The sequence below is a fragment of the Enoplosus armatus genome, chromosome 12, assembly GCF_043641665.1.
Source record: "Enoplosus armatus isolate fEnoArm2 chromosome 12, fEnoArm2.hap1, whole genome shotgun sequence".
Lineage (NCBI taxonomy): Eukaryota > Metazoa > Chordata > Actinopteri > Centrarchiformes > Enoplosidae > Enoplosus > Enoplosus armatus.
The window spans coordinates 1,000,299-1,024,015 of record NC_092191.1 but is presented as its reverse complement, the minus strand read 5'-3'; the positions used below and the strand labels follow the sequence as shown (position 1 = coordinate 1,024,015).

At 45.5% G+C, this 23,717-nt stretch overlaps 3 protein-coding genes across 5 annotated transcripts in view; 1 reads left to right on the top strand and 2 right to left on the bottom strand.

The window, feature by feature from the left end:
• Window positions 1-2,161: 2,161 nt before the first annotated feature.
• LOC139294697 (clathrin heavy chain linker domain-containing protein 1-like) lies at window positions 2,162-7,302 on the bottom strand. The gene is made up of 11 exons (XM_070916631.1): window positions 7,102-7,302; window positions 6,055-6,242; window positions 5,307-5,395; window positions 4,791-4,989; window positions 4,560-4,675; window positions 4,231-4,330; window positions 4,039-4,145; window positions 3,628-3,799; window positions 3,352-3,554; window positions 2,696-2,878; window positions 2,162-2,358 (listed from the first exon to the last, which is right to left on the bottom strand). The coding sequence occupies exons 1-11, from the start codon at window positions 7,300-7,302 to the stop codon at window positions 2,162-2,164; spliced, it is 1,755 nt and encodes a 584-aa protein (XP_070772732.1).
• Window positions 7,303-7,631: 329 nt separating this feature from the next.
• Window positions 7,632-9,857, top strand: rps27a (ribosomal protein S27a). The gene is made up of 6 exons (XM_070916024.1): window positions 7,632-7,676; window positions 7,788-7,852; window positions 8,279-8,333; window positions 8,845-8,930; window positions 9,201-9,332; window positions 9,659-9,857. The coding sequence occupies exons 2-6, from the start codon at window positions 7,805-7,807 to the stop codon at window positions 9,806-9,808; spliced, it is 471 nt and encodes a 156-aa protein (XP_070772125.1). The 5' UTR covers window positions 7,632-7,676; window positions 7,788-7,804; the 3' UTR covers window positions 9,809-9,857.
• A 4,718-nt stretch (window positions 9,858-14,575) lies between these two features.
• bmpr1aa (bone morphogenetic protein receptor, type IAa) overlaps window positions 14,576-23,717 on the bottom strand; it is a 39,860-nt gene continuing 30,718 nt past the window's right edge. The window contains exons 4-13 of one of the 3 annotated variants that reach the window (XM_070916022.1): window positions 18,622-18,784; window positions 18,404-18,506; window positions 18,197-18,296; window positions 18,013-18,100; window positions 17,725-17,860; window positions 17,165-17,357; window positions 16,155-16,452; window positions 15,848-16,023; window positions 15,158-15,288; window positions 14,576-14,786 (exon numbers count right to left, since the gene is read on the bottom strand). In XM_070916022.1, coding sequence (XP_070772123.1) covers window positions 14,661-14,786; window positions 15,158-15,288; window positions 15,848-16,023; window positions 16,155-16,452; window positions 17,165-17,357; window positions 17,725-17,860; window positions 18,013-18,100; window positions 18,197-18,296; window positions 18,404-18,506; window positions 18,622-18,784 — 1,514 coding nt within the window. In that variant the 3' untranslated portion in view covers window positions 14,576-14,660. Of the gene's footprint in view, window positions 14,787-15,157; window positions 15,289-15,847; window positions 16,024-16,154; window positions 16,453-17,164; window positions 17,358-17,724; window positions 17,861-18,012; window positions 18,297-18,403; window positions 18,507-18,621; window positions 18,785-23,717 lie in introns of all 3 variants that reach the window. The other 2 variants (XM_070916023.1, XM_070916021.1) reach the window with 2 other exon arrangements.

Here is a 23,717-nt window from a genome sequence, read left to right as displayed (position 1 = left end):
TCATACTGGGAGCACATCAGGACCAGTATGAACAGGAGGAATGATTACAGCTACAACAGAAGGTGGGGTTTGAAAACAGGAGAAAGTCAAAGAAGCTGTGTCATGCTGGGCCAGCATCACACACACACACACACACACACACACACACACACACACACACACACACACACACACACACACACACTGCAGCAGATCAATATGGTGTGACGGAGCCAAGCGGTTGTGAGTCAGCACTGACTCTTCAGCATCTTTTTCTCTCTTCTGCTCTTTTAATGTCTCTTAATGTTTTTATATAGAGCTGTGCTTCTGATTACACCAGGGCGAACTAACTCGACACAGCAGTCAACTTTGACTTCAATAAAACACCACAGTGTAGAAATACTCCTTAAGTGAAAGTCTTTGGAAGATTATTACTAAATCAATAACGTGTAAACAGCATTTTAATGCTGTCATGGGATTTTTGGACCTGGACCTGGACTTTGGATGTTTTATAGGACTTAATCTTTATTTCATAACAGATGTTTTCAAGTCTGTTCTGCAGAGTTAGCCAGTTAGCTCCTGTTAGCTAATGAAATGCACCTAATTATACATGACTCCATGTCTGGTTCCACATACTGATCCCTGAACAGAGAAGGCCGCCTTACACGTCACATTACAGTCACAGCTCTCTGACTGGTTCATCTGTAAAGGTCACACCAGAAAAGCTTCATTTCCTGAATTTTACAGGCGAGCGGAGAGAGAACACACGAAGCGCTGAACAGAGAGGATGCTGGGTAAACAGTCGGCCTACTGTGTCTGCAGGCTCTGTTTATAGACTGGTGGGGTCTGTTTGTTCAGCGGCTCAGATTGAGGCCTACGGCGACACAAAGGCTCCTCTGTTTGACGTGCTGAGTGTGTGTGTTGTCAGGTTAGTTGGGCTTGTGAGGACTCATGACAGCTACTGTACTACTCTTATGAGGACATTTATTACTATTACCATCAATGCTAATGCTAGGTGAGCAGGAACGACAGCGGTTCAGAGTTTATAATTTATTAGTCAAATAGTTGACTTTTGAAGTACATTTTGCTGATAATACTTCTGTAGATTTTAAATGCAGGACTTGTAATGGAGTATTTTTACATTGTTGTATTAGTACTTTTACTTAAGTAGAGGACCTTAATCCTTCTTCCAACGCAGGTCACAGATTGAAGACAGCCACGCAGCGTCAGCAGTGATGCAGTTTTATCAGATTTTAGCTCTGCGGTGTCCGTCTGAGTGGCCTGAGGTGAGGAAACTTGTTAAACTGACTGCAGGCAGTCTGTGCGCTCAGCTCCAGTTTGAGTCCAGCTGTAAACACCTATAAAAGACGCGCAGAAGGCTTCTTTCATCCAACTGAAAAAGTAGAAAAGTGTTCCTGAAGTTTTCTCTTTACTATATTTAAGATAAATGAGGACATTTTAACAATAACTATTGTTTCCTACCCTGTGCTTCTTTGCTTGAACAGTGCTCTATCAATAACTATTATTATTATTATTATTATTATTATTACAGGAAGGACAGCATCAGCTTGAGAATCTGTTCGCCACCTGCTGGCCATCAGCCGTCACTGTTTCAGATTTTTACCTGAGTCATTTCTACACACCAGCCAAAGGTCAAAGGTCGGCTAGATGAAGGAGGCATCACGTGATCGGGCGTGTCTGTGATCATGATGATAGAAGTCTTCATTGAATGAGGGCATACATAAAAGGTCTACATCTAAAAACATCAAAACTTTAATTCGTCTTTGCAGAAGAACAGAAGTGTTGTTTTATTTTGTGGTTCTGTTTTTGTGACCTGGCCGACGATTTTAAATCTTTATATTTCACCACTCAGAACACTGAAAGTCTCTGAAAGGTCCTTGGATCGATGTTTGAGTGTCAGAGACCCTGACTTTAAAGAAGACGGGAAAACATGAAAGTCTTCAAAACATGTTTTTGTCTTAAACACAGAAACTAAAAGTCCTTAAAGCTATTTCAGCTTAAACACAACAACTTCCAGAACGTGTGTGCTGTTACGTGTTTTTCTGCCACAAACAAACAAGAGGAAGAAACAGGTTATGAACAGCTGACGGCTGATGCTTGTTGCTTTGTGGGACGTTTGGAGTCACTATTCTACCTGTCGAAGGACTTTCAGGTTCAGTTTTCACAGGAAGACGTGTTCCATGAGCTGGGCTCCCTCCAGGTCCGGGGACAGGACTGTGGTCCCGCTCTGGTCCAGCAGGACGGACAGAACGGCTTTGCTCAGGTCAGCCCGGTTCATTTCAGAGCACAGAGATGCCACGTCAGTCCAAACGTCCACCGAAGAGCTGCTGTCCTCCAGGATCACCTCCTCCAAAACTCCTGAGAGGACGGACACGCACAGCGAGGTCAGAGGTCACCTCAGGTCAGGTGTCATGTTAGTTTGCTTTGCTTCTTCCTCCTGTTTTATTATATTTCCTGCTCTGTCCGTGACTTGATGTGAAAAGAGAAATCATCACTAATTCTGACAACCTTGGATTTCATAAATCCTAACAACTTTTAGAGTGAACTGTGAACTGCCCAATCACCACCTCAGCTGCACCTCTCCTCTCCTTCCACCAGAGGGTTTGTTGAAATGACCAAACAGGCACAAACCCAAAAACTGCAGCCATGAGAACTGTGTTCAGATGGCTTTGTGTTTATCTGTCGGTCAACGCACCTCGTCCTCTGCTGACAAAGCAGTCCAGGAGCTGCAGAGCTACTTCCTGCTGCTGAGGGTCCGCCAGCAGAGTGGAAAGGGTCACGCCCACTGACAAGATGGCCGCCTGGCCCCGCTGAGGCTTTGTCAGCAGCTGGAGGAGGGAGAGGCTGGGCGAGCGACACAGAACCCACATACAGTCCTCTGAGAGAGAGAGAGAGAGACAGAGAGAGAGAGAGACAGAGAGAGAGAGACAGAGAGAGAGAGAGAGAGACAGAGACAGACAGAGAGAGAGAGAGAGAGAGAGAGAGAGACAGAGACAGAGACAGAGAGAGACAGACAGAGACAGAGAGAGACAGAGACAGAGACAGAGAGAGAGAGAGAGACAGAGACAGAGACAGAGACAGAGAGAGAGAGAGAGACAGAGACAGAGACAGAGAGAGACAGACAGAGACAGAGAGAGACAGAGACAGAGACAGAGAGAGAGAGAGAGACAGAGACAGAGACAGAGACAGAGACAGAGACAGAGAGAGAGAGAGAGAGAGAGACAGAGACAGAGACAGAGATTCACACACAGAACCTAAACCTTCAAACAGCCCCCCCTCCCCGCCACACACACACACACACACACACACACACACACACACACACACACACACACACACACACACACAGACCAGCTGTGAAGTCCTCGCAGTCTTTCATGAACTCAGCAGCGCCGTGGATCAGGCCTCTCCTGCACATGCTCAGTGCGGTCTTCTTGTCCAGCCTGCAGGCCTGGTAGACGACGGTGGCCAACGCCAGACACATGTCAGCCACTCCGGGGTTCTTCTGAGCATGCTCAGTCAGGATGTCGCCCAGATCCTCAGAGAAGGTCAGTCTGAGAGCATAAAGACAGTAAAGTCCAGAGCAGAAGCAGAGATCACAACAACAGTTCAGTGTTTGTTGTTTACTTGCTGTGGGAGACGGCGTGGGTGACGAGCTGCGTGGCGCCGAGCTGCAGGGCCCAGTGGACCACCTGCAGGGAGAGAGCAGCCGGCAGCTCGTCACCGGCCGGGACGCTCATCAGCAGGGCCTGGACGAAGAGAAGGAGAGGGGGGGGGGACCCCGCGGGCCCCTTCACACCTGGTACAAAGACAGGTGTACAGGAAGACAGGTTTCAATAACAAGCATGCACCAATAAACAGAAACAAAGAGAGAATCCATTAGAAGCACTGCGACTCCACGTTCTTATACCTGACAGTCCTGCTGGTTTTCTCCTAAATACAATATTTCTGAGATGTAGTGGAGCAGAAGTAGAAAAACTCAAGTAAAGTAACTCTCATGAAGTACAGTACTTGTACAGATACCTGTGTGTTTCCCACCTTTAAACATGTCCATGGTGTCGAGGTTCCTCAGGACTCCTCGAGGAGATCTGGCAGCGAGGAGAGCAGCTTCCTCGTACTGAGCCGAATCAAAGAGCTCAATAAACCTGCCGGAGAGCCAGAGGGAGAAGATTCACAGAGAGTCTGCAGAGTTCGCAGAAACTGATCAGAGCTTGTTTGTGGCCGCAGCACCTGTCCAGGTAATCTGCCAGGAGTTTGGACTCGTCGACTCCGGTCGGTTCTTCTTCCTCAAACAGCTCAGCGTCGATGCTGCGAGCGTCATCGTCCGTCACTGCAGGACGTACAGGAGGAGGTCGGGAAGATTAGAGGTGCTCAAATACATAATAAATGATTTGGAAATGTGTTTGTTGAAGATATGAAACAGATATGAGTCGATACCTGAAGCAGCAGAGAGACAATATTTCATTCTAGAAAGCACCAATAAATCTCCATTATTTACTGTTTTTAAAACCTTCTGAACATCATGGAACACTAACACTCCCTGTTCCCAGGTGTCTCACTGCTGGTCTCTCTGACGTCCTCCAGTGTGGAACCCAGGAGTTCCTCCAGAGGAACCTGCTGCTTCTCGTCCTCCCAGCTGGACAGACGGTCAGACACAAACCTCACACGCTTGTATCTGCAGACAGACGGACAAACAACTGTAACTTATTATTATTATATTATTTTCACATCTTTATCTGTTGAAGCATCTGTGAAATCAGTGTAGACAGAGGTGGCAGCAGGTCTCTTACAGGACTTTCAGTCGGTTGTTCTCGGCGCTCAGCTGGTCTCTGTGGTCCTCGGCGGCCTGCAGCTTGGCGTCCAGCTCTGCGCTGACCTCCAGAGAGACGCAGTGACTCTTCCTGTCCAGTAGAGCAGCTCTCTGGGCTTCGAGATGCTTCAGATGTCCGTCCAGAGCCTCAGGATCCTCTGATTCAGCCACCGTCAAACCTGGGAGTTGAACCATGGCCGAGATAATACAAGCGCGTACGAGACGCTCATTAAACCTACAGTGAGTGTTCAGCAGCTGCTGTCACTCGCTGCCTTTACACCTTCAGACCAGTCGAGTTATTTCAGGCCAGGTTTTACTTTAGTTGACTGAATGACAAGTGAACATGGACAACATGTATAACTTATAAGATGGTGAATCACATGTTCAGCAGTGAGGGGGTTATATAAATATATTCATCTCTGTAGAGAAACACAAACCACAAAGGTACATTTCTCATATACAACACATAATAGACGAGTATCAGGATCAGCAGTACCAGGTATCCATGTGCTCTGCTCTTTGGATGATTCCTGTCTCTTGATCTCCTCTTGAAGTTCTGCTGTTTCCCTCTGAAGGACAGAGACTCTGGAAGAGAGAAGACTGCAGTCATGAAGAGGCTGCTAAAGTATTTTACACATCAATGATGTGTTTAAACCTTCACGACAATCCCTCATACTAATCTCACTTTCAAACTTTGCCATCACATCAGGGATTCCCACAAAAGGTTCATTAGAGTTGTGATTATTTTAAATAGGCCAGCATAACGCTTTTTGTTTCAGGTCATATCTTAATGTGCTACATCTGATCGTGTCCCCATGTTAACTAGTTTACGCTGCCATTTAGTCAGTTCTGCTTTGTAAAAAAACATAATGCATCTCACAAACAACGTCAAATAAATTCAATTAAAATACATACTTGTTACACACACGTTAATGTATTCCCTCTGACAACTTGGTTTCACATTTATTAGGTATCTTATTTCTAATTTAACACTCAAAAACTGAACTAATCTGCTTCATCAGGAGTGTGTCCATGTTGTTCCATCAGAAATATCTCAGTTTAAATACCCCAAACAGTTTCATTGTGTGTTCATGTAGGACCTCATGGGTAAGTAAGAAACTAGGTTTCTAAGCGTCGAACCGTCAAACAGCCTTTTGAAGACGTGAACTGGACAAACTGTCAAGTTCTGAAACTCTAATTGGTCCTCACAAAGATAGCACAATAGCGCACACACACACACACACCTCTCCCTCAGCTGGGCGGCTCGTCTCTGGCAGCTTGTTAGTGCTTGTGTGTGTGATGTCGAGGCCGCCAGAGTTCGCTGAGCCGTCCTGGACTCATCCTCCCTCCTCTGCAGCGCCCTGATGACATCATCATACTCCGCCTTTATGGTCAGCAGAAGTCTCTTATAGGCCGTCGCTCGTGCAATCACCTGTCAGAAACAAGACAGACACAGAATCTGTCATTTAATATCTGCAAAACCCTCTGTGACACATTTACAGAGATATTAAAGTCAGCAAAATATTTTGACTTTCTAAAACCAATGTTTTATAATGTATCCTATGAAGTTCAGTCTTCTAGACTTACTGTACTAAAGTTAAGACTCTAAAATCACATGGAGACTGGAGTTGTATGGGTTATGTTTTGAGTCAAAAGGAACTGAACAAAATGTCCTGAGAATCAAACCAAAAAAAAAAAAAAATCAGTGAAAGTGAATGTAAATAATTTGAAACCAAAAAAAGGCAAAACTTGCAATAAAATTATACAAGAGTGCTTTACTGGAAGTTACTGCGTCCCCATTGGTCAGCAGCTTTAAGAGTGACAGGAAGTGGTGTAACTCTATTTATCTTCCCCTCTGTAAGTATCATGGAGAGAAACTAAAAGAGACAGTAGCTCCTTCCTTTACAACTATTGTATGTAACTGGCTCTATAAACAGTCGCTTAGCCTTCTCATTACAGAGCAGATAACTCAATGTTACAAGGAAGATGTTTTTGATATTAATCATATTATGATAATAATTTGTACTAGCAGCAGTAACAGCATTAGTACTGTAGCTACAGCAGCAGTAGCAACATTATGGTAAAATAAATGCTTAATAGTTTAATTGTTATTTTTACACTTTAACACTTTAGGTTTCAGCTGAAAAGGTGTTGTTATTGATGGCTTGTAACTTTTAGTGAAGTGTTGGTAAATGATTTATTAGTTGGCCGTTAATAAATCCATTAGTTACTCCTTGTAACCTTTTATAAACAGCGCCTTTCTAGAAAGTGGTACTTGTGTCGGTAAATACCTTATTAAAGACAGAGCGGTAGATCGTGTACCGGAGTTCATCCGGGCCCTCTGAACACTGCAGGTATTGTTTCTCATGTTCAATAAACTCATACAGAGACTGAAAAAACCTTCCGTCACTCTCAGATATCAAAATGTCGGGTGTCGAACGTCTTTCTTCTGTTCTTGAAGACGAACTGCTGGACTTTTGTGGCTCAGACATTGTTATTTACACATGTTATTACGCGAACTTTCCGTTTTCACAGCTTTTCACTCTTCTGCCGGGAGAACAGTTGCACGCATACACGCGTTGCTATGGTTACCGCGAAAGTGTATCTGGGAAATGAGGTTTTTAAAGATTGGGTCGCTTTCTTCTTTAAACACACTAAATTACATGCCGGGATATAAATTTCTGACTAACGTTAATACCGATACGGTTGACAAAAAGACGCTGAACGAACATATAATCGAATGTTTGGAGATATTTTCGATCAGGCACCATAGCGGTTACCTACCCCGTGCAAATGTGTGCAGAAAACCCCGTCGCTCGCTCCGAAAGCCCTCTTCTCATGATCCGCCATTAGGAGTGAACCTGTGGTAAGATCGTGCTCTGTGTTTTAACCGATTATTCTCAAAAATATCGACTTTAAAGAGCATGTTTCAGCACAAACAACAAGTTTAAAGTCTTATATGTATTTTCCCGTCTAGGTGGGTTGAACGCCAGGATGCAGATTTTCGTCAAAACCCTCACGGGGAAGACTATAACCCTCGAGGTGCGTGAACCGGACTGTGATGGAGGGATGCGGCGTTCAGTGGCCGCTGTTACCTCGAGTTTTACTTACTTTACAGTCAATTTAGGGCGAAAAATCCACATTTAACTCTATTATTAGTCATATATTAACTTCTGTGGTGCTTCTGTGTATTTTAAGTTCCGGCGAAGTGGACGCCATGTTCTGTCGTACATTGAAACTACGTGGCTAAGTTAGCTGCTAGCAGTTCACGTTACTCAGAGCATCGTAAACACGTGTACAGCGGTCTAAACCCGGCCCTGCTTCCCCCACAAAGTGCTTATTCAGGTTGCTAACGAAATTAAAATAACACATTTGGTGTTACAGGTGAGGTTTGTCTGTGATCCAACATGCGGTGAAGAGAACGAGTCCTAACTGACCTGTCCTCTCTCCACTTCTTGCCTTTTCCAGGTTGAGCCTTCAGATACTATTGAAAATGTCAAGGCCAAAATCCAGGACAAAGAGGGTGAGTTAACTTGTTCTGTGTCGTTTCAGTGGCAGATAGCTCACTGCTAAAGACAGGAAACGGAAATCTTAGATGAGAAATGCTTTTGCTCTGCTGCAATGATTAGTAACGTTAAATAGACAAAATCAGCAAATCTAATTAAATTAATCTTTAGATGCAGCCCAACTTTTCTGAAAGATGTTTTTGATTTTAAAGACGAGCTTTCCCCAAATAAAAACCTTCCTTCCTGTTGATTACCTGATCAGCTAATATGCACAGAAAATTATCTTCGTAGTGACTAAGAATGAACTCTTACCTCCCATCAATTTGCTTAAATATAAATCATCTTGTTCCTACTCGTAGCGCTGCGTGAAATATTTTGCATCATGTTGGACAGTTACCCAAATTCAGCCTGAGAGCTTTGCTAGATTTTCATATATTCAATGTGAAATTCATAATTGATTCAGTAAGGGGTTGATCAGGTGATCAGCCTGACTCCAGGTTTGGTGTTGACGTGTCCTCTTGTGTGCAGGTATCCCTCCTGATCAGCAGAGGTTGATCTTCGCTGGAAAGCAGCTGGAGGACGGACGCACGCTGTCCGACTACAACATCCAGAAGGTGAGCTGAGGGCATAGTCCTGATCGTGGACCACAGAGGGTTTATCTCTGCTGGATTATATTGCCACACTTTCACTTTGGGATCCTGTGAAAGAGTTTAGGAGCTGCTTCTATAAAGTCAGCTGCAACATTATCAGCCTGCTAAACACAGGATGTAGAAACTGTCTTACAAGTTATTATTTTACAGCTTTGTCTGTGAACACGAGCGCTGAGTGTGAACCAGGCTCCTCCTGGCAGGTTTCTGTTAACACTCTCTTCTTCTTGTCTTCAGGAGTCCACTCTGCACTTGGTGCTGAGGCTGCGTGGTGGTGCTAAGAAGAGGAAGAAGAAGTCTTACACCACCCCCAAGAAGAACAAGCACAAGAGGAAGAAGGTCAAGCTCGCTGTGCTCAAATACTACAAGGTACAAACTACAGACCTGCGGGGCCTTAAATCTGTAATGTCATTCAGTATCAACGGCTTAACGGCGAAGCTTATCTGGAAGAGAACCAACGCGAAGCATTCAGACATGCATTTTTAGATGGAGATACGTTGAGTGGCAGAAACATGACTTTCTACTTCAGTAATTTGTCATAAAACAAAATCACAAAAGCAGAGTTCAATTTTACGAATGGGTCATTCAGTCCGATGTTTAGTTGCACCTTTTTTTAGTTCGGTCTAAAACATGTTTCTAGTTTTATTCTGAGCTCGAGCGTCGCTGCAGGAGTCTGAATTGTTTTCTGTCTCCAGGTGGACGAGAATGGTAAAATCCACCGGCTGAGGCGCGAGTGTCCCGCTGATGAGTGTGGCGCCGGCGTCTTCATGGCGAGCCACTTCGACCGTCACTACTGCGGGAAGTGCTGCCTCACCTACTGCTTCAACAAGCCAGAGGACAAGTAGACGGGGACAGACTGACGGGTGTTAATAAAGACGAAACTGTTTGACACAACTCAAAGACTCGCCGTGTTTTTACTCTGAAGGTTAAAACGTGTGACGATGTGAATTTGTCTCATTTAAAACAGTAGTTTTCTGGACCAATCAGGTCGCTGTGAGCAGAGTTGGATTGAAGTGATTTTTCTTTTCATCACTGAATTTGTGGATCAGCCATGTGGTAATTAAGTTTCCAGGAATTATTCTGTATTTTCATATTAAATCTGCAGCAACTTAAATCTTAAAATGCAGACAGTCTGATTCAAACTTCTCCATTATGAAACTGCCGCTCTTGTTTTCTAAATTTAACATCGTAAACTGAATATATTTGGGTTTGCACTCCAGGAAAGGGGGGGGGGGGGGGGGGGGCGCAGACAGTCTGGAGTTACACATTTCAGCCAGGAGAATTACTTTAAACATTTCAAGGCAATTAAGACAAATAGAAATGACTACTTTAAGATGAAACTGTCTAAATGTTTTAAAGATTAAAACACAAGTCAAAACTTGGAAACTAAAATTCAGACCTGATTTTGATTTAGCAAATGAAAGCAGTTTCATGTGTTAAAATGGTTTTTAAAAAAAGTAGATTGTGCCCTTTCATATTCTGATTTACAGTGCATCCGGAAAGTATTCATACCGCTTCACTTTTTCCACATTTTGTTATGTTACAGCCTTATTCCAAAATGGATTCAATAATTTTTTTCTCTCAAAATTCTACACAGAATACTCCATAATGACAAAGTGAAAAATGTTTTTTTTAGACAATTTTGCAAATGTATTAAAAATAAAACACTCATATCGCATGTACATAAGTATTCACAGCCTTTACTCAATACTTTGTTGAAGCACCTTTGGCAGCGATTACAGCCTCCAGTCTTCTTCTATGATGCTACAAGCTTGGCACACCTGGATTTGGGGAGTTTCTCCCATTCTTCTTTGCACATCCTCTCAAGCTCGATGAGGTTGGATGGGGAGCGTCGGTGCACAGCTATTTTCAGGTCTTTCCAGAGATGTTCAATGGGGTTCAAGTCCAGCTCTGGCTGGGCCACTCGAGGACATTCAGAGACTTGTCCCGAAGCCACTCCTTTGTCATCTCGGCTGTGTGCTTAGGGTGGTTGTCCTGTTGGAACGTGAACCTTCGCCCCAGTCTGAGGTCCAGAGCGCTCTGGAGCAGGTTTTCGTCAAGGATGTCTCTGTACTTTGCTGCATTCATCTTTCCCTCTATCCTGACTAGTCTCCCAGTTCCTGCCGCTGAAAAACATCCCCACAGCATGATGCTGCCACCACCATGCTTCACTGTAGGGATGGTATTGGCCTGGTGATGAGCGGTGCCTGGTTTCCTCCAAACGTGACGCCTGGCATTCACACCAAAGAGTTCAATCTTTGTCTCATCAGACCAGAGAATTTTGTTTCTCATGGTCTGAGAGTCCTTCAGGTGCCTTTTGGCAAACTCCAGGCGGGCTGCTATGTGCCTTTTACTAAGGAGTGGCTTCCGTCTGGCCACTCTACCATACAGGCCTGATTGGTGGATTGCTGCAGAGATGGTTGTCCTTCTGGAAGGTTCTCCTCTCTCCACAGAGGAACTCTGGAGCTCTGACAGAGTGACCATCGGGTTCTTGGTCACCTCCCTGACTAAGGCCCTTCTCCCCCGATTACTCAGTTTAGATGGCCGGCCAGCTCTAGGAAGAGTCCTGGTGGTTCCGAACTTCTTCCACTTACGGATGATGGAGGCCACTGTGCTCATTGGGACCTTCAATGCTGCAGAAACTTTTCTGTAACCTTCCCCAGATTTGTGCCTCGAGACAATCCTGTCTCGGAGGTCTACAGACAATTCCTTTGACTTCATGCTTGGTTTGTGCTCTGACATACACTGTCAACTGTGGGACCTTATATAGAGGACAGGTATGTGCCTTTCCAAATCATGTCCAATCAACTGAATTTACCACAGGTGGACTCCAATTAAGCTGCAGAAACATCTCAAGGATGATCAGTGGAAACAGGATGCACCTGAGCTCAATTTTGAGTTTCATGGCAAAGGCTGTGAATACTTATGTACATGCGATATTTGAGTGTTTTATTTTTAATAAATTTGCAAAATTGTCTAAAAAACATTTTTCACTTTGTCATTATGGGGTGTTGTGTGTAGAATTTTGAGGAAAAAAAAGAATTTAATCCATTTTGGAATAAGGCTGTAAGATAACAAAATGTGGAAAAAGTGAAGAGGTATGAATACTTTCTGGATGCACTGTAAGTAAAGGATTTGCTTAAGAATAATCTCCTTGATGACTTTTCATCCACTTCTATACATAGAGTAAAAAAAAAGGTAACATAATAAAACAGGTGAAGAAGCAGAGAGGACGCCGTGAGTTTGTGTACTAAAATAAGGTTATTTACTTAAAAATCGTTACATTGGACAGACTGTATACAGAGTTTTTCATTTCCTTGGTAAACTCATAAGGCACCGAACCAGATGCTGTAGAAAACAACAGCAAAACAAAAGGACATTACAGATTTACATATTAGAGATTATTCTTTTACGGGGGTTCTTGCATATTTATTACAGAGAAAAGCACGAAGTTACTGCTCTTAAATAACTACGGTATGAACGGTCCATTCACACACGTCGTCCTGCTGCTGAGGACAGAACCAACAACACAGTTTAAGGGACAGTCCAACAGAGACATCCAGGGTGTGGTTAGCCTAGCTTAGCACAAAGACTGGAAGCAGAGGGAAACTGCTAGCCTAGCTCTGTTGTAGCTAACTGCTGCTAAAACCAAAATGTCTCATGTTTACATTTTTATGTCGACTGCCTGTTTACACATTTGATCAGGTTTATCGAACAGGTGTCCAGGCTTCCAGTCTTTGTGCTAAGCTAAGCTAACCACATTCCGGACGGGTTTCCCAAATATTCTTAATGACAGTTTTGTCCCAAACTGGAACAATTTCTTGATTTTGATGCTCTTAGGAATAAGAAACTATGAAAGTTATTTTGGAATACAATAATCTCCAACAGACATCAGAAATAATCTGATTGGGCGGGTTAAACCTCAGTGGGAGGAGCCAAAGGACAACAGTTAATCTACGTACCAGTTTAGTAAAGCTGAGCGCTCTGATGTTAGCTTATCGTTAGCGTAGCTGACGGTCCAAGTTTAAACTAGCCAACAACTCGCGGCTCCGGATGAGTCTTAATGTCACTGTATCTCAGAATTATGACTCCAGTCAAAAATGTACTGCAGTATTTTAATTCAGATGTTAGCAATGATGAAATAAAATACTTTTCATTCAATTTGTTCCGTTCCTGACGTCGACTAATCGTCCTTAAAATTGAAGAAGATGCTGAGATGTTTCTGTCAAACTACTGAACAAACTTGGAACTTTCTTCACGTCACAGTTACACCAGTGGTGTACTCAGACAAGTAAAAGTAGTAATACTACAGTGTAGAAATACGCTGTTACAAGTAAAGGGCCTGCATTCAAATTTTACTTGGCTTCAAAATATACTCACCAAAAGTAAAAGTACTGTGCCATTAATTAGTATGTGTTTAAAAGAAATTAGGAAATTAAAAAGAACCTAATGGACGTCGTCAGTTTCACCAGCTGAGCTGAAGTTTCTTTCAATGAGTCCACAAAATATAGAAGTGATCAGCGATCGGATCAATAACAGCTTGCTGACTTGTTCGATCGTCTTTATTATCCTCTCTAACACCAGTTTTCTGGTCTGCGTGTGCCTCGTACGTCTCATCCGGAGCCAAAAGGAGTTACAAACACAGAAGAGTTGAACCTCTTTGTCTTGAAGAGACCCACATCACTCTTGGGCTCCCAGACCTGAACGAGATCTGCAGTTCTGGTTCAGGGTTGACATCGGGGCCTTTGGCTCCACCCACCGAGGTTTAACTCAACCAATTAGATTTGTTTCTGCCACCAGAGCAGCAACAAACAGACAAACATGAACCGGGATGTGGACAGACAGACAGACGGACAGGACGGGAGACGTCTCCGTAGCGACTCCGTCATCTCCCGTCAACGTCTCTGAGGAGTCGGCTGGACGTCAACACCACTGCAGCATAGTGTTCTGGTTTCTTAAATCTTCTCATGAGGAGGCACGGCATCTAACGAGCACATTTATTTACACATTAAATTCACATGTTATAATAGTACCTTATTCTTTATGATCAACTCTACGTTCAGAGCGGAGATATATTTCAATATGGCAGGAGAACTCAGTCCTGAACAGGAAACAACACACAAATTGGCATTTTTAGCGTTTTGAAACAGGCAGAAGAGGAGGAAGGCTGGCCGAGAAGGCTCCTTAAAGGAAACAAGAGGGTTCAAACGTTTCTGTTCGTTCTCAACGAACATCAAGAGGCAGCCACCTCCCCCTTCCCCCTTCCTCCTCCTCCTCCTCCTCCTCCACAGGAAGTCATCATCAGAATTCTGTTTATCATCTCGTTTGGCTTTCACAGAAAGCGTCAAACCTGGCTGTCTCGCTCCCTACGAGCCCCTCTGTGAGGAGGAGGAGGAGGAGGAAGGACTCCATGTTTGTTTCCAGGCTGCAGACAGACTGAACATGGAGGAAGGAGGAGGAGGAGGAGGATGAGAGGCGCAGTTCAGCCCTGAGGCGGGTCCATTATTTATCTCCCAACTTCTCCTCCTCTTCCTCCTCCTGATGAAGAGTGATGTACTGAGCCTGGGGAAGCCGGTCCGGTCCGATCCGGTCCGATCAGGTCCAGGTCAGGTCCAGGTCAGGTTGAGCGTGTTCTGGGTTCAGGTGAATCCGGCGGCGATGGGACGATGAGGAGGAGGAGAAGGAGGATGAGGGCGGTCAGATCTTGATGTCCTGGGACTCCACCATCTTGGCGAGCGTCTTCTTCACTCTGAGGATGGTGAGGCGGGAGGCGGGGTTGTGGGCCCAGCACTCCGACATCAGCTTCAGCATGGCCCGAAGGCACTGCGGAAACACCGACAACACACACACAGACACACACAGACACACACAGACACACACACACAGACACACAGACACACAGACACACAGTTAGAAAACCTCTGTTCAGACGGCACGAGGTCGTCTGTGAAAACACCTGGTGAACATCAACATGTTAGCATGCGTATGTTAGCATTTAGCTCAGAGCACTGACTGCTAAACATCAACATGTTAGCATGCGAATGTTAGCATTTAGCTCAGAGCACTGACTGCTAAACATCAACATGTTAGCATGTGTACGTTAGCATTTAGCTCAGAACACTGAATGCTAAACATCAACATGTTAGCATGCGTACGTTAGCATTTAGCTCAGTGCAGACTGTTCAGAGTCTCACCTCGTCGCTGTTCCAGCGGTTGGACACTGTGGGCCGCAGTCCTTTAACACACACCACCTCCAGCAAGTCTTCATAGGAGGGGTCAGAGGGCACCATCTCATAGTAGGGCAGCTGGTAGTCCTCCACAATACCTGAGCAGAGACAGGACCACAAAAACTGACTCACCTGAAGTGACCTGGAGGAGCAGAAGCATCTAAAAGGTCTAAACGTTTCGAGAGTGTATCAGAGTGTTTTTCACTGTGAAAGCAGCTCAGTTTTGGCATTTCTGTTGTGACACCACTGAAAAGATGATTATTGTACACGTTATTAACGGTCGCTGCTCATGACTTTGGGGTTGAATCTTTCCATTATTACAGCGTCGTTTCGTTTCAGTAGAGCTGTCGTTCCTTTTCTGGGAGCTAATGTTTCCATATCGTCTTGGTAAAGATGTAAACAGAAGTCCGTATCATATTGTAACGTCAATCATCTGAATATTACCAAGCTGAACTGTGTGCAGTAACGTCTTCTCACCAGCAGATGGAGCCTCTTAATTTACCTATAAAACTAACTGGACTTCTGCTCTGTCTGTCTGTCTGTCTCTGTCTGTCTCTGTCTGTCTGTGTCTGTCTGTGTCTGTGTGTGTGTGTGTGTGTGTGTGTCTGTGTGTCTGTGTGTGTGTGTGTGTGTGTGTGTGTGTGTGTGTGTGTGTACCTCCAGTGACGCAGCGTCTGGCCATCTCCCAGATGACGAGGCCGTAGCTGTACATGTCGGCCATGATGTAAGCCTGGAAGTGGTTCTTGTTGAGGCTCTCGTCCAGGACCTCGGGGGCCATGTAGCGCCTCGTCCCGACCCGAGTGCTCAGGGGGACGTCCACCTCGTTAGTGTCGCTACGGCAACAGAAAGGACAGCGTTGTCAGTCAGATGCTGCGGTCAGCGTACACAGCGAATTCATGTTCGAATAATATCAACAATAAACTAACACACCGTCGACAACGTGCAGGAACTGAAGACAGCGTACCTGTTGAACTTGACGGCGAGGCCCAGGTCTGCGATGCAGCAGGTGCCGTTCTTCTTGATCAGGATGTTCTTGCTCTTCAGGTCTCGGTGGGCGATGGCCGGTTTACCCTGCGTGCCGTAGATCTCCGTGTGCAGGTGGCAGAGGCCGCAGGCGGCGGAGTACGCCAGTCGCAGCAGAGTCTGCGTGTCCAGCGTGGTCAGCCTCAGGAAGTCGTACAGAGAGCCGTTCTCGTGGTAGTCGGTGATGAGGAAGAGCTGCGTGAAGGCGCCGGTGCCTTTGATGTCGGCCGCGATGAAGCCTGCGGGAGGGAGAGAGAGACGGTCGACGGGTCAGGAAACATGCAGACAGTCCAGAGACGTCCAGGACCTGAACAGGTTTCCTTCACACCTCCAGACTGAGTAAGTATGAAGTCTATTATTATTAAATATGATGTATTATCGTTATTATTATCATTACTATTATTATTGTTATTGCGTACATTTCCAGTCAAGAAAGATTGCTGTTGATTTTCAATTCATTTCTGTAAAGTATGCAAATCAGAAGGGACACACACACACACACACACACACACACACACACACACACACACACACACACACACACACACACACACACACACACACACACACACACGTCCTCCTGTCTAAGTGAGTCAGTGTGTCTTCAGTTCATCACAGCCGTCTGTCTCCGTCTCTCAGCCCGTCGTCGTCGCGTCTCGTCGCTCTGACAGCCGACGCTCGCTGTCATTAGTTTAAATCATCAACCACATTAAAAATCAATGGAGGTATTGATCGGCCCTGCGGCCCTGCGGTCTTCAGTCTTCTTGCTGAATCACTCTTTGAACATATTCTATAAATACGCTCTCTTTCTTCAAAGGGAAACACAACGGGGGGACTTGAGAAGATGAACTTTCAGTCTCCCGGTGCCATCGGAGCAGTAGGGACGTGAAACGTTGATGACTGGACTTTACTTTGATCTACTGAGCGCAGGGAGGGCTGAACGTGTCGTACCGAGGATGTTCTCGTGTCTCATCAGGACGGTCTGGTAGATCTCCGTCTCTCTGAACCAGCTGGCTTCCTCTCGGGTGAAGAAGACTTTGACGGCCACCTTCTCTCCCCTCCAGCGGCCCAGCCACACCTCGCCGTACCGGCCCTTACCGATCTGACGCACCATCTGGATCTGCTTGGCGATGGTCCGCTGCACCTGAGCGGGCGAGAGGGGAGGGTGTGAGGAGGCGTCACGTCATATCAGCGTAAAAACATGAATGTGTCGCAGAGAATTTACATCTCGGGATTATTTTCAGAATTCTGTTATTTAGTTTCTACACAAATCTGGACATTCGGTCACTAAAGTCACATGATCAACAACTGTCAAGCAGCTTGTGATTGGACAGCTTGTTGCCACAGTAACATACAATTCAAACAAACTATGCACGGAACTGAGAAAAGGCTGGCAGCATTAGAGAAAACTGACACCAGGTGTGACATGGTGACTGTGTCTATCATGGCTGCATTTATACGTGCATAGTTCATGTAATTAATGTCTTCCTGATGCAGTGTTGTGTCCCTACCAGCAGGGGGAGTCCGGAGCCACTGCCGGAGCTCTGCGATTGGTGGATGAGGTCTTTGAGAGACTCTCCAGCAGGGATGAAGACTTCCTGCTCCAGATCCTTGTGATACCGCTGACGCTCACTCTGCCACTTATACCTGACACACACACACACACACACACACACACACACACAGGATTATATTTCTTTATATAGGATAACAGACCGGTTCTAAGGTCTCTTTCACACCTGAAGGTAGGCCTTCAGGTGGTGTGAGCTGCTGTGGATTATGTTCAGGTGATGGCCTACCTGTAGTAACAGACCACGGTGACGCAGATCAGAGTGCAGCAGCAGACCGTCATGGAGATGAGGAAGGCCAGCCAGTGGGGGCTGCCTTCTGGAAACATCCAGAAACAAACAGAACAGAACAGTGTTAACTCCGGCCTATTCACCTGGTGAACACCTGGATCAGTCTGGAGAGTGTTAATGTTACCGGCGGGAGCCTGTGGGGGGAGGGTGGGCTGCAGGTCTCTGTTGCAGAAGTCGGTGTTGCAGCACTCGATGGTCCTCCTGGTCTGAGCTTTGGGAGAGTCCTGTCAATCAAACCAATCATACAATCAATTCCCCGCCTCTTCTTCTGTCTGTCAGGGGACACACCTGACACCTACAGGTGTGTGTGTGTGTGTGTGTGTGTGTGTACCTTGCACTGGAAGTGTGACCCTTCATACTTCATGCAGCCGGAGGTGAGGATGGGCTCCGCGTTCTCATCCTCCTCGATGATGGCAAAACACTGACCATTGGTCCTGCGGACACACACAGATCATTCATATGTATCAATAACTTTCCCCCCACCCTGTCCTCGGGCTAGACTGGACCCCCCCCCCCCGTCCTGTATTCTTCTGTGCCGTCTCTACTCACTGGCAGGTGTTGTTGGTGGCGTCCTCGGGACAGTGTCCGGAACAGTAGCAGCTGAGGAAGCGAGCGGCGTCCTCGGGTGCGATGGTCGAGTCCTCACCAGGCCGCCGAGCCTCAGGTTTCACCCCCGTCCCCTGCAGGACGTGGTCCGGGTTCTGACCTGCAGCTGGACGGAGAAACAACAAACTGAGTCAGAAGCAGATTTTAAATTAGTTTTACAAACAACAGAACAGCCGAGGAGAACTCCAGAGAGTGAGGAGGTGCTGCTGGAGGCGAAACATTCCTCCTCTATCAGCAGGACAGGAGGAGGAGGAGGAGGAGGAGGAGGAGGAGGAGACCACAGCTATGTACTGACAGAAGCACTGCAGCAACAGTTTCCTCACAATCTTCACATTTTAGACAATTTTGAAACTCCAAAGTCAAAAACATAAGCAGATGAGGGGTCAGAGGTCAGAGGTCAGAGGTCACAGCGTGCAGGTAAACAGGACTTTCAGGTGACGTCAACCCTCCACCCCGACAACCCTGTTGGAGCTCTTTGCTTAAACCTCATTAATTGTCTTCTTAAAGTTTATTCATTATATCTTAAATACCTGCTCACGATTACTAATTTAAATTGTTGGACAACAAGTAACTTTTCAGTGTCGATGAATCTGCAGGTGATTTTCCGACGGATCTCTTTGTCTTTGTAAGAGCACAGAGGCGACGTCGTCAAACGCCTTGTTTAGTCAAAGCAGGAGTCCAGAACACAAAGAGATTGAAGATCTAAGGAGCTGCAACAGCTAATGTGATAAGTGGATTATCAAATTACATCATAGTAATTTTCTGCCAATCGACGGATGAATTCAGCTTCATCAGAGAGAGAAAACATTCTTTTAAGTTCAGATAAAAAGGTCAGACAGGGAGGAGGAGAAGTCTTAATCCCTCCATCCTGCTCTGTTCATCCCTCTCTTATCAGTCCACCTTCTCTGCCATCTTCTGTTTATCTCCTTCTCTAATCCCTCTCTGGTCTCCATCCCTCATGCAGGACTGGGCTTCAGGTTTTGTCCCTCACTTCTTCTACACTCTTCTATCTCACGCCTTCCTTTCTTTTCTCCTCTCTTTGGCTCGTGAAGTTTAAACCCTCTGAGGTGTGCAGACGTGCATGCTGTCAAGTCTGGACATGAACTACCTGCACACCTACACTTGGAGCTGCCTGGTCGTCATGGTTACAGTCCGTCTGAGTGTGTGTGTATCTCTCTCTCAGAGTAAAACCTGGTCCTGTGGTTCAGAGACAGAGCTCAGCGAGTCCACCTGAGGATCTAACAGACCGTGACTACCGTGATGTTTAACGGATGCTCAGAGGGGAAGTCTGCCCTCCGTCCACACTGAAACTGCTTTCACAGTTTGTAAATCTTCAACTCTGTTTCAGTGTGTGAAACCGTGACGTCGGCTGCCCACTGAGTGAAACCTCATTTTCATCGTGTATGTAGCTGATGGTGCGGCACAGCTGTGGTCATTAACCTGTACGGACAGGTCACAACATGCTGCACGACATTAGTGACTTCCTCATATTAAAGCCTGGTGTTGGAGGGCATCTACGACGCAGATCTGCCCTCTGACCTCCTGAGTGGAGGCAGGAGGAGTTCATCTGACGCAGACATGATGAGAATGTTTTCACAGTGAAATCTGTGCAGCTTTAAACTGATAAATGAAAAACATGAAGCTGAAAAACAAAAAAGCAACTGAACGGTGATGTCATCACCGTCTAGACCTGGAAACCCTCCCTCTCAGGCCAGGACAGCTCTGATTGGCTAAAGAGCTCTGACTGACTGCAGCGAGGAGGAAGGAGAAGAGAAGGGATGGAGGGTGTGTTGAGGCTGGAAATGGCTGCTCTGTTTCTGAGTGTGTGTGTGTGTGTGTGTGTCCATCCACATGTGTGCTTAATTGTGCCTGCAGTCAGAGTGGAGACTGAGGTCTGGCAGAGAGCACGCTGGGTAATCAGACTCTGTCCATGTGCTCTTAAAGTCACAGTGCTGCTTCAGACTATTTATTTACAGGCAGCAGCAGCAGCAGGATCAGACTCATGTAAACATCTGAGCAGACGGAGGACGCTGGACGCAGAGTTTGAGCATGAGGCAGCTTCTTGTGTCGGTCTGCAGACACAAAGTTAGCTGCTCTCCCCCAGAGAGACTTCAGACTGTGAGTTAGTCAACAGAGACTCACTGACTGCAGTTTATTAAAGATGAAGCAAAAAGAAATCAAAAGAGAATCCACTCGTTTCTTTCAGATGTGCTGCTTGTCTTTAACTGAATATCTTCAGGATTGGACTTTTGGTTGAGCACAAAGACATTTTTTCAACTTTTGACTCTCATTTTTACAGTTTCACAGATTAAAAGATGAACGGGAAAAATAATCAGCAGATTAATCGATAATGAAAACAATCATTAGTTGCATTCAAATAAAAATCAGATGTACTAAAGAAGAATGACAGCAGACAGACAGAGAGAAACAGTAGAACAAACTGGGTTATTAAACATAAGGAGAGGACAGGAAGCAGACATATGGAAGAGAGTATGAAGGCCAGACTGAGGGCGAGCTGCCGGTTACAGGAGCGCTTGTTTTAGCTCCTGCCGTGTCCCAGTCGCCGGTCGGTGTGCAGTCGGTGTGGTCTGCACACACAAAGCTCTCCTGCAGAGAAACTTTACGACTGTGAGTTAGTCAACAGTGACTCACTGACTGCAAGCATGCAGAGTAATAAAGACGATATGATCAAACTCAGCTGACGCCCACACAGAGAGGAATCAGATAGCAGTGTTCAGTGGAGTTACTTCAGGAGACGAGCGTGGATGAAAAGTACCAACATCTATGATTTACACCGTTTGAGAGGTTGTTCCCTCCTCCTCCTTTCAGGAGAAAGCAGAGATACTCAGAGCCTTTACTTCAGTAACACTACCAATACTACAATATAAATACTCTGTTACTGCATTAGAAATGTTCCTTCAGTTCCTTCCTGTGAATGTACTACTATTATATTATTAATGTAAAGCAGGATTTTACTGTTTTAAGGTGGAGCCTATCTTATATAACTAATGATTATTTTCATTCTGGATTAATCTGCTGATTATTTTCTGGTTTCATACATTAATTGTTTGTTTTAGTTTTCAGTCCAAAGTGACTCCTTCACAATGTCTTGTTTTGTCCAAAGCTCAACATTATTCAGTTCACAAAGAAAAGCAGCAAACAGTCACATTCGAGAAGCTGAAACCATGAAATATTCTGCATTCTTCATGAAAAAGGATCAAAACAGTCACTGAAACGTTTTTTTGATAATTGACCAATTAACAGTAACTAATACATCAATCTTTTACAATGCATCTTATCATGTTTTAAAGTAACTAGCCCCTCCAGCTGTTGGATAAATGTACAGACACATCGAAGTACAACACTTGAGTGAATGTACTTGGTTACACGGTGGAAAGGAATGTGGTAAAAGCAGCTCAGGGAGCGCTTGTTTTAGCTCCTGTCACGCCCCAGCTGTTAAAGCACAGCAGAGGGGGTGAAGTGTGTCTGAAGGAGAGCCGGTCGAACACTATCTGAAAGTCATCGTTATCGGCTCCTCTGTGTTGGAGACGTACCAGACGCCCTCTGAGCTGATAAACTCCACCCGTCTGGTACGCCACGCACGGCTAAACAAACAAACCATGAGTAAATACTCAGACCGGGGGTGCTGTACCTGAGACGCTCGACGAGTTCACCACCTTCACGAAGCGTTTAGTCAATTAGGTGTTTGCCACAAAATTAATCAGCAACTAATTTGATAATCAATGAATCATTTCGGTCTTCTTTCAAGCAAAAACTCCAAATATTCTTTGGCTTCAACAAAGTGAGAATTTTCTGTTTTAGTTTTTTTTATTATTTGATTTCATTTTTTCACAATATTCTGACTTTTTATACTAAATAGACTAAATGATTGATTAATCGCAGAGATAATAATCGTGTTTTTACTATTCTTATGCTACTATCAGAGGATGATATTTGACGTGTTTAAATGTTGTTTGTTGCTGATGTCTGATACCTCTGATTAGACATCAGTGGAAACATCCTCCAGTCAAAACCATCAGACAACAAAACATCAACAACTCAAACTGTTCAGATTCAAAACCGATGACTTATTCTCAGATCAAACAGGTTTTGATTTCATTTAGACGGTATTTTATTTAGGGAACATGCTGCTTGTGACCTTTGAAAGTTTTATGTTTATATTTCTCAAAGTAAATAAGGAGTCTGTAATGGGGGGGGGAGGGGGGCAGGACAGATCAGCTGTCAACCACACTGAAACCCAGAGAGAAAGATCACTGTCACCTCCCTCTGCTCAGCCCCCTCCTCCGACCTTGGAAACAGGGGAGGAAGAGAGGGAGGAGAGGAAGAGTAAGTGTACCAGATGTGAGAGGAAAACGAAGACAGACAGGTTGTCTCTCAGGGGGAGCAGGTGGAGAGAACGTCCTCGCAGGTTTGATCACACAACAGCAAAGATGTCCCATCAAACCTACATGAACCTGAACGCCTCACAGTGATGGTGACACCTGGTGGTGTCTCCAGTCTGACGGAGAACAGGACAGAGAGGACAGGACATGAGTCCTGGTGGTGTCTCCAGTCTGACGGAGAACAGGACAGAGAGGACAGGACATGAGTCCTGGTGGTGTCTCCAGTCTGACGGAGAACAGGACAGAGAGGACAGGACATGAGTCCTGCTGGTGTCTCCAGTCTGACGGAGAACAGGACAGAGAGGACAGGACATGAGTCCTGCTGGTGTCTCCAGTCTGACGGAGAACAGGACAGAGAGGACAGGACATGAGTCCTGCTGGTGTCTCCAGTCTGACGGAGAACAGGACAGAGAGGACAGGACATGAGTCCTGCTGGTGTCTCCTTGGTTCTCTCTTGTTACGAGCCGTCATCACTTCTGCAGGACGACGCATCCTGAACTCGATCTCAGCTGCGTGTCGTCTGTCATCAAATCCACCTCCTGGTACGACATCCTGCACGAGATTTGTCACCTCTCTCATGTCCCACAGTAACTGAGACCTGAACGCCACATTCAGTCACAGTACAAACGTTTCTAC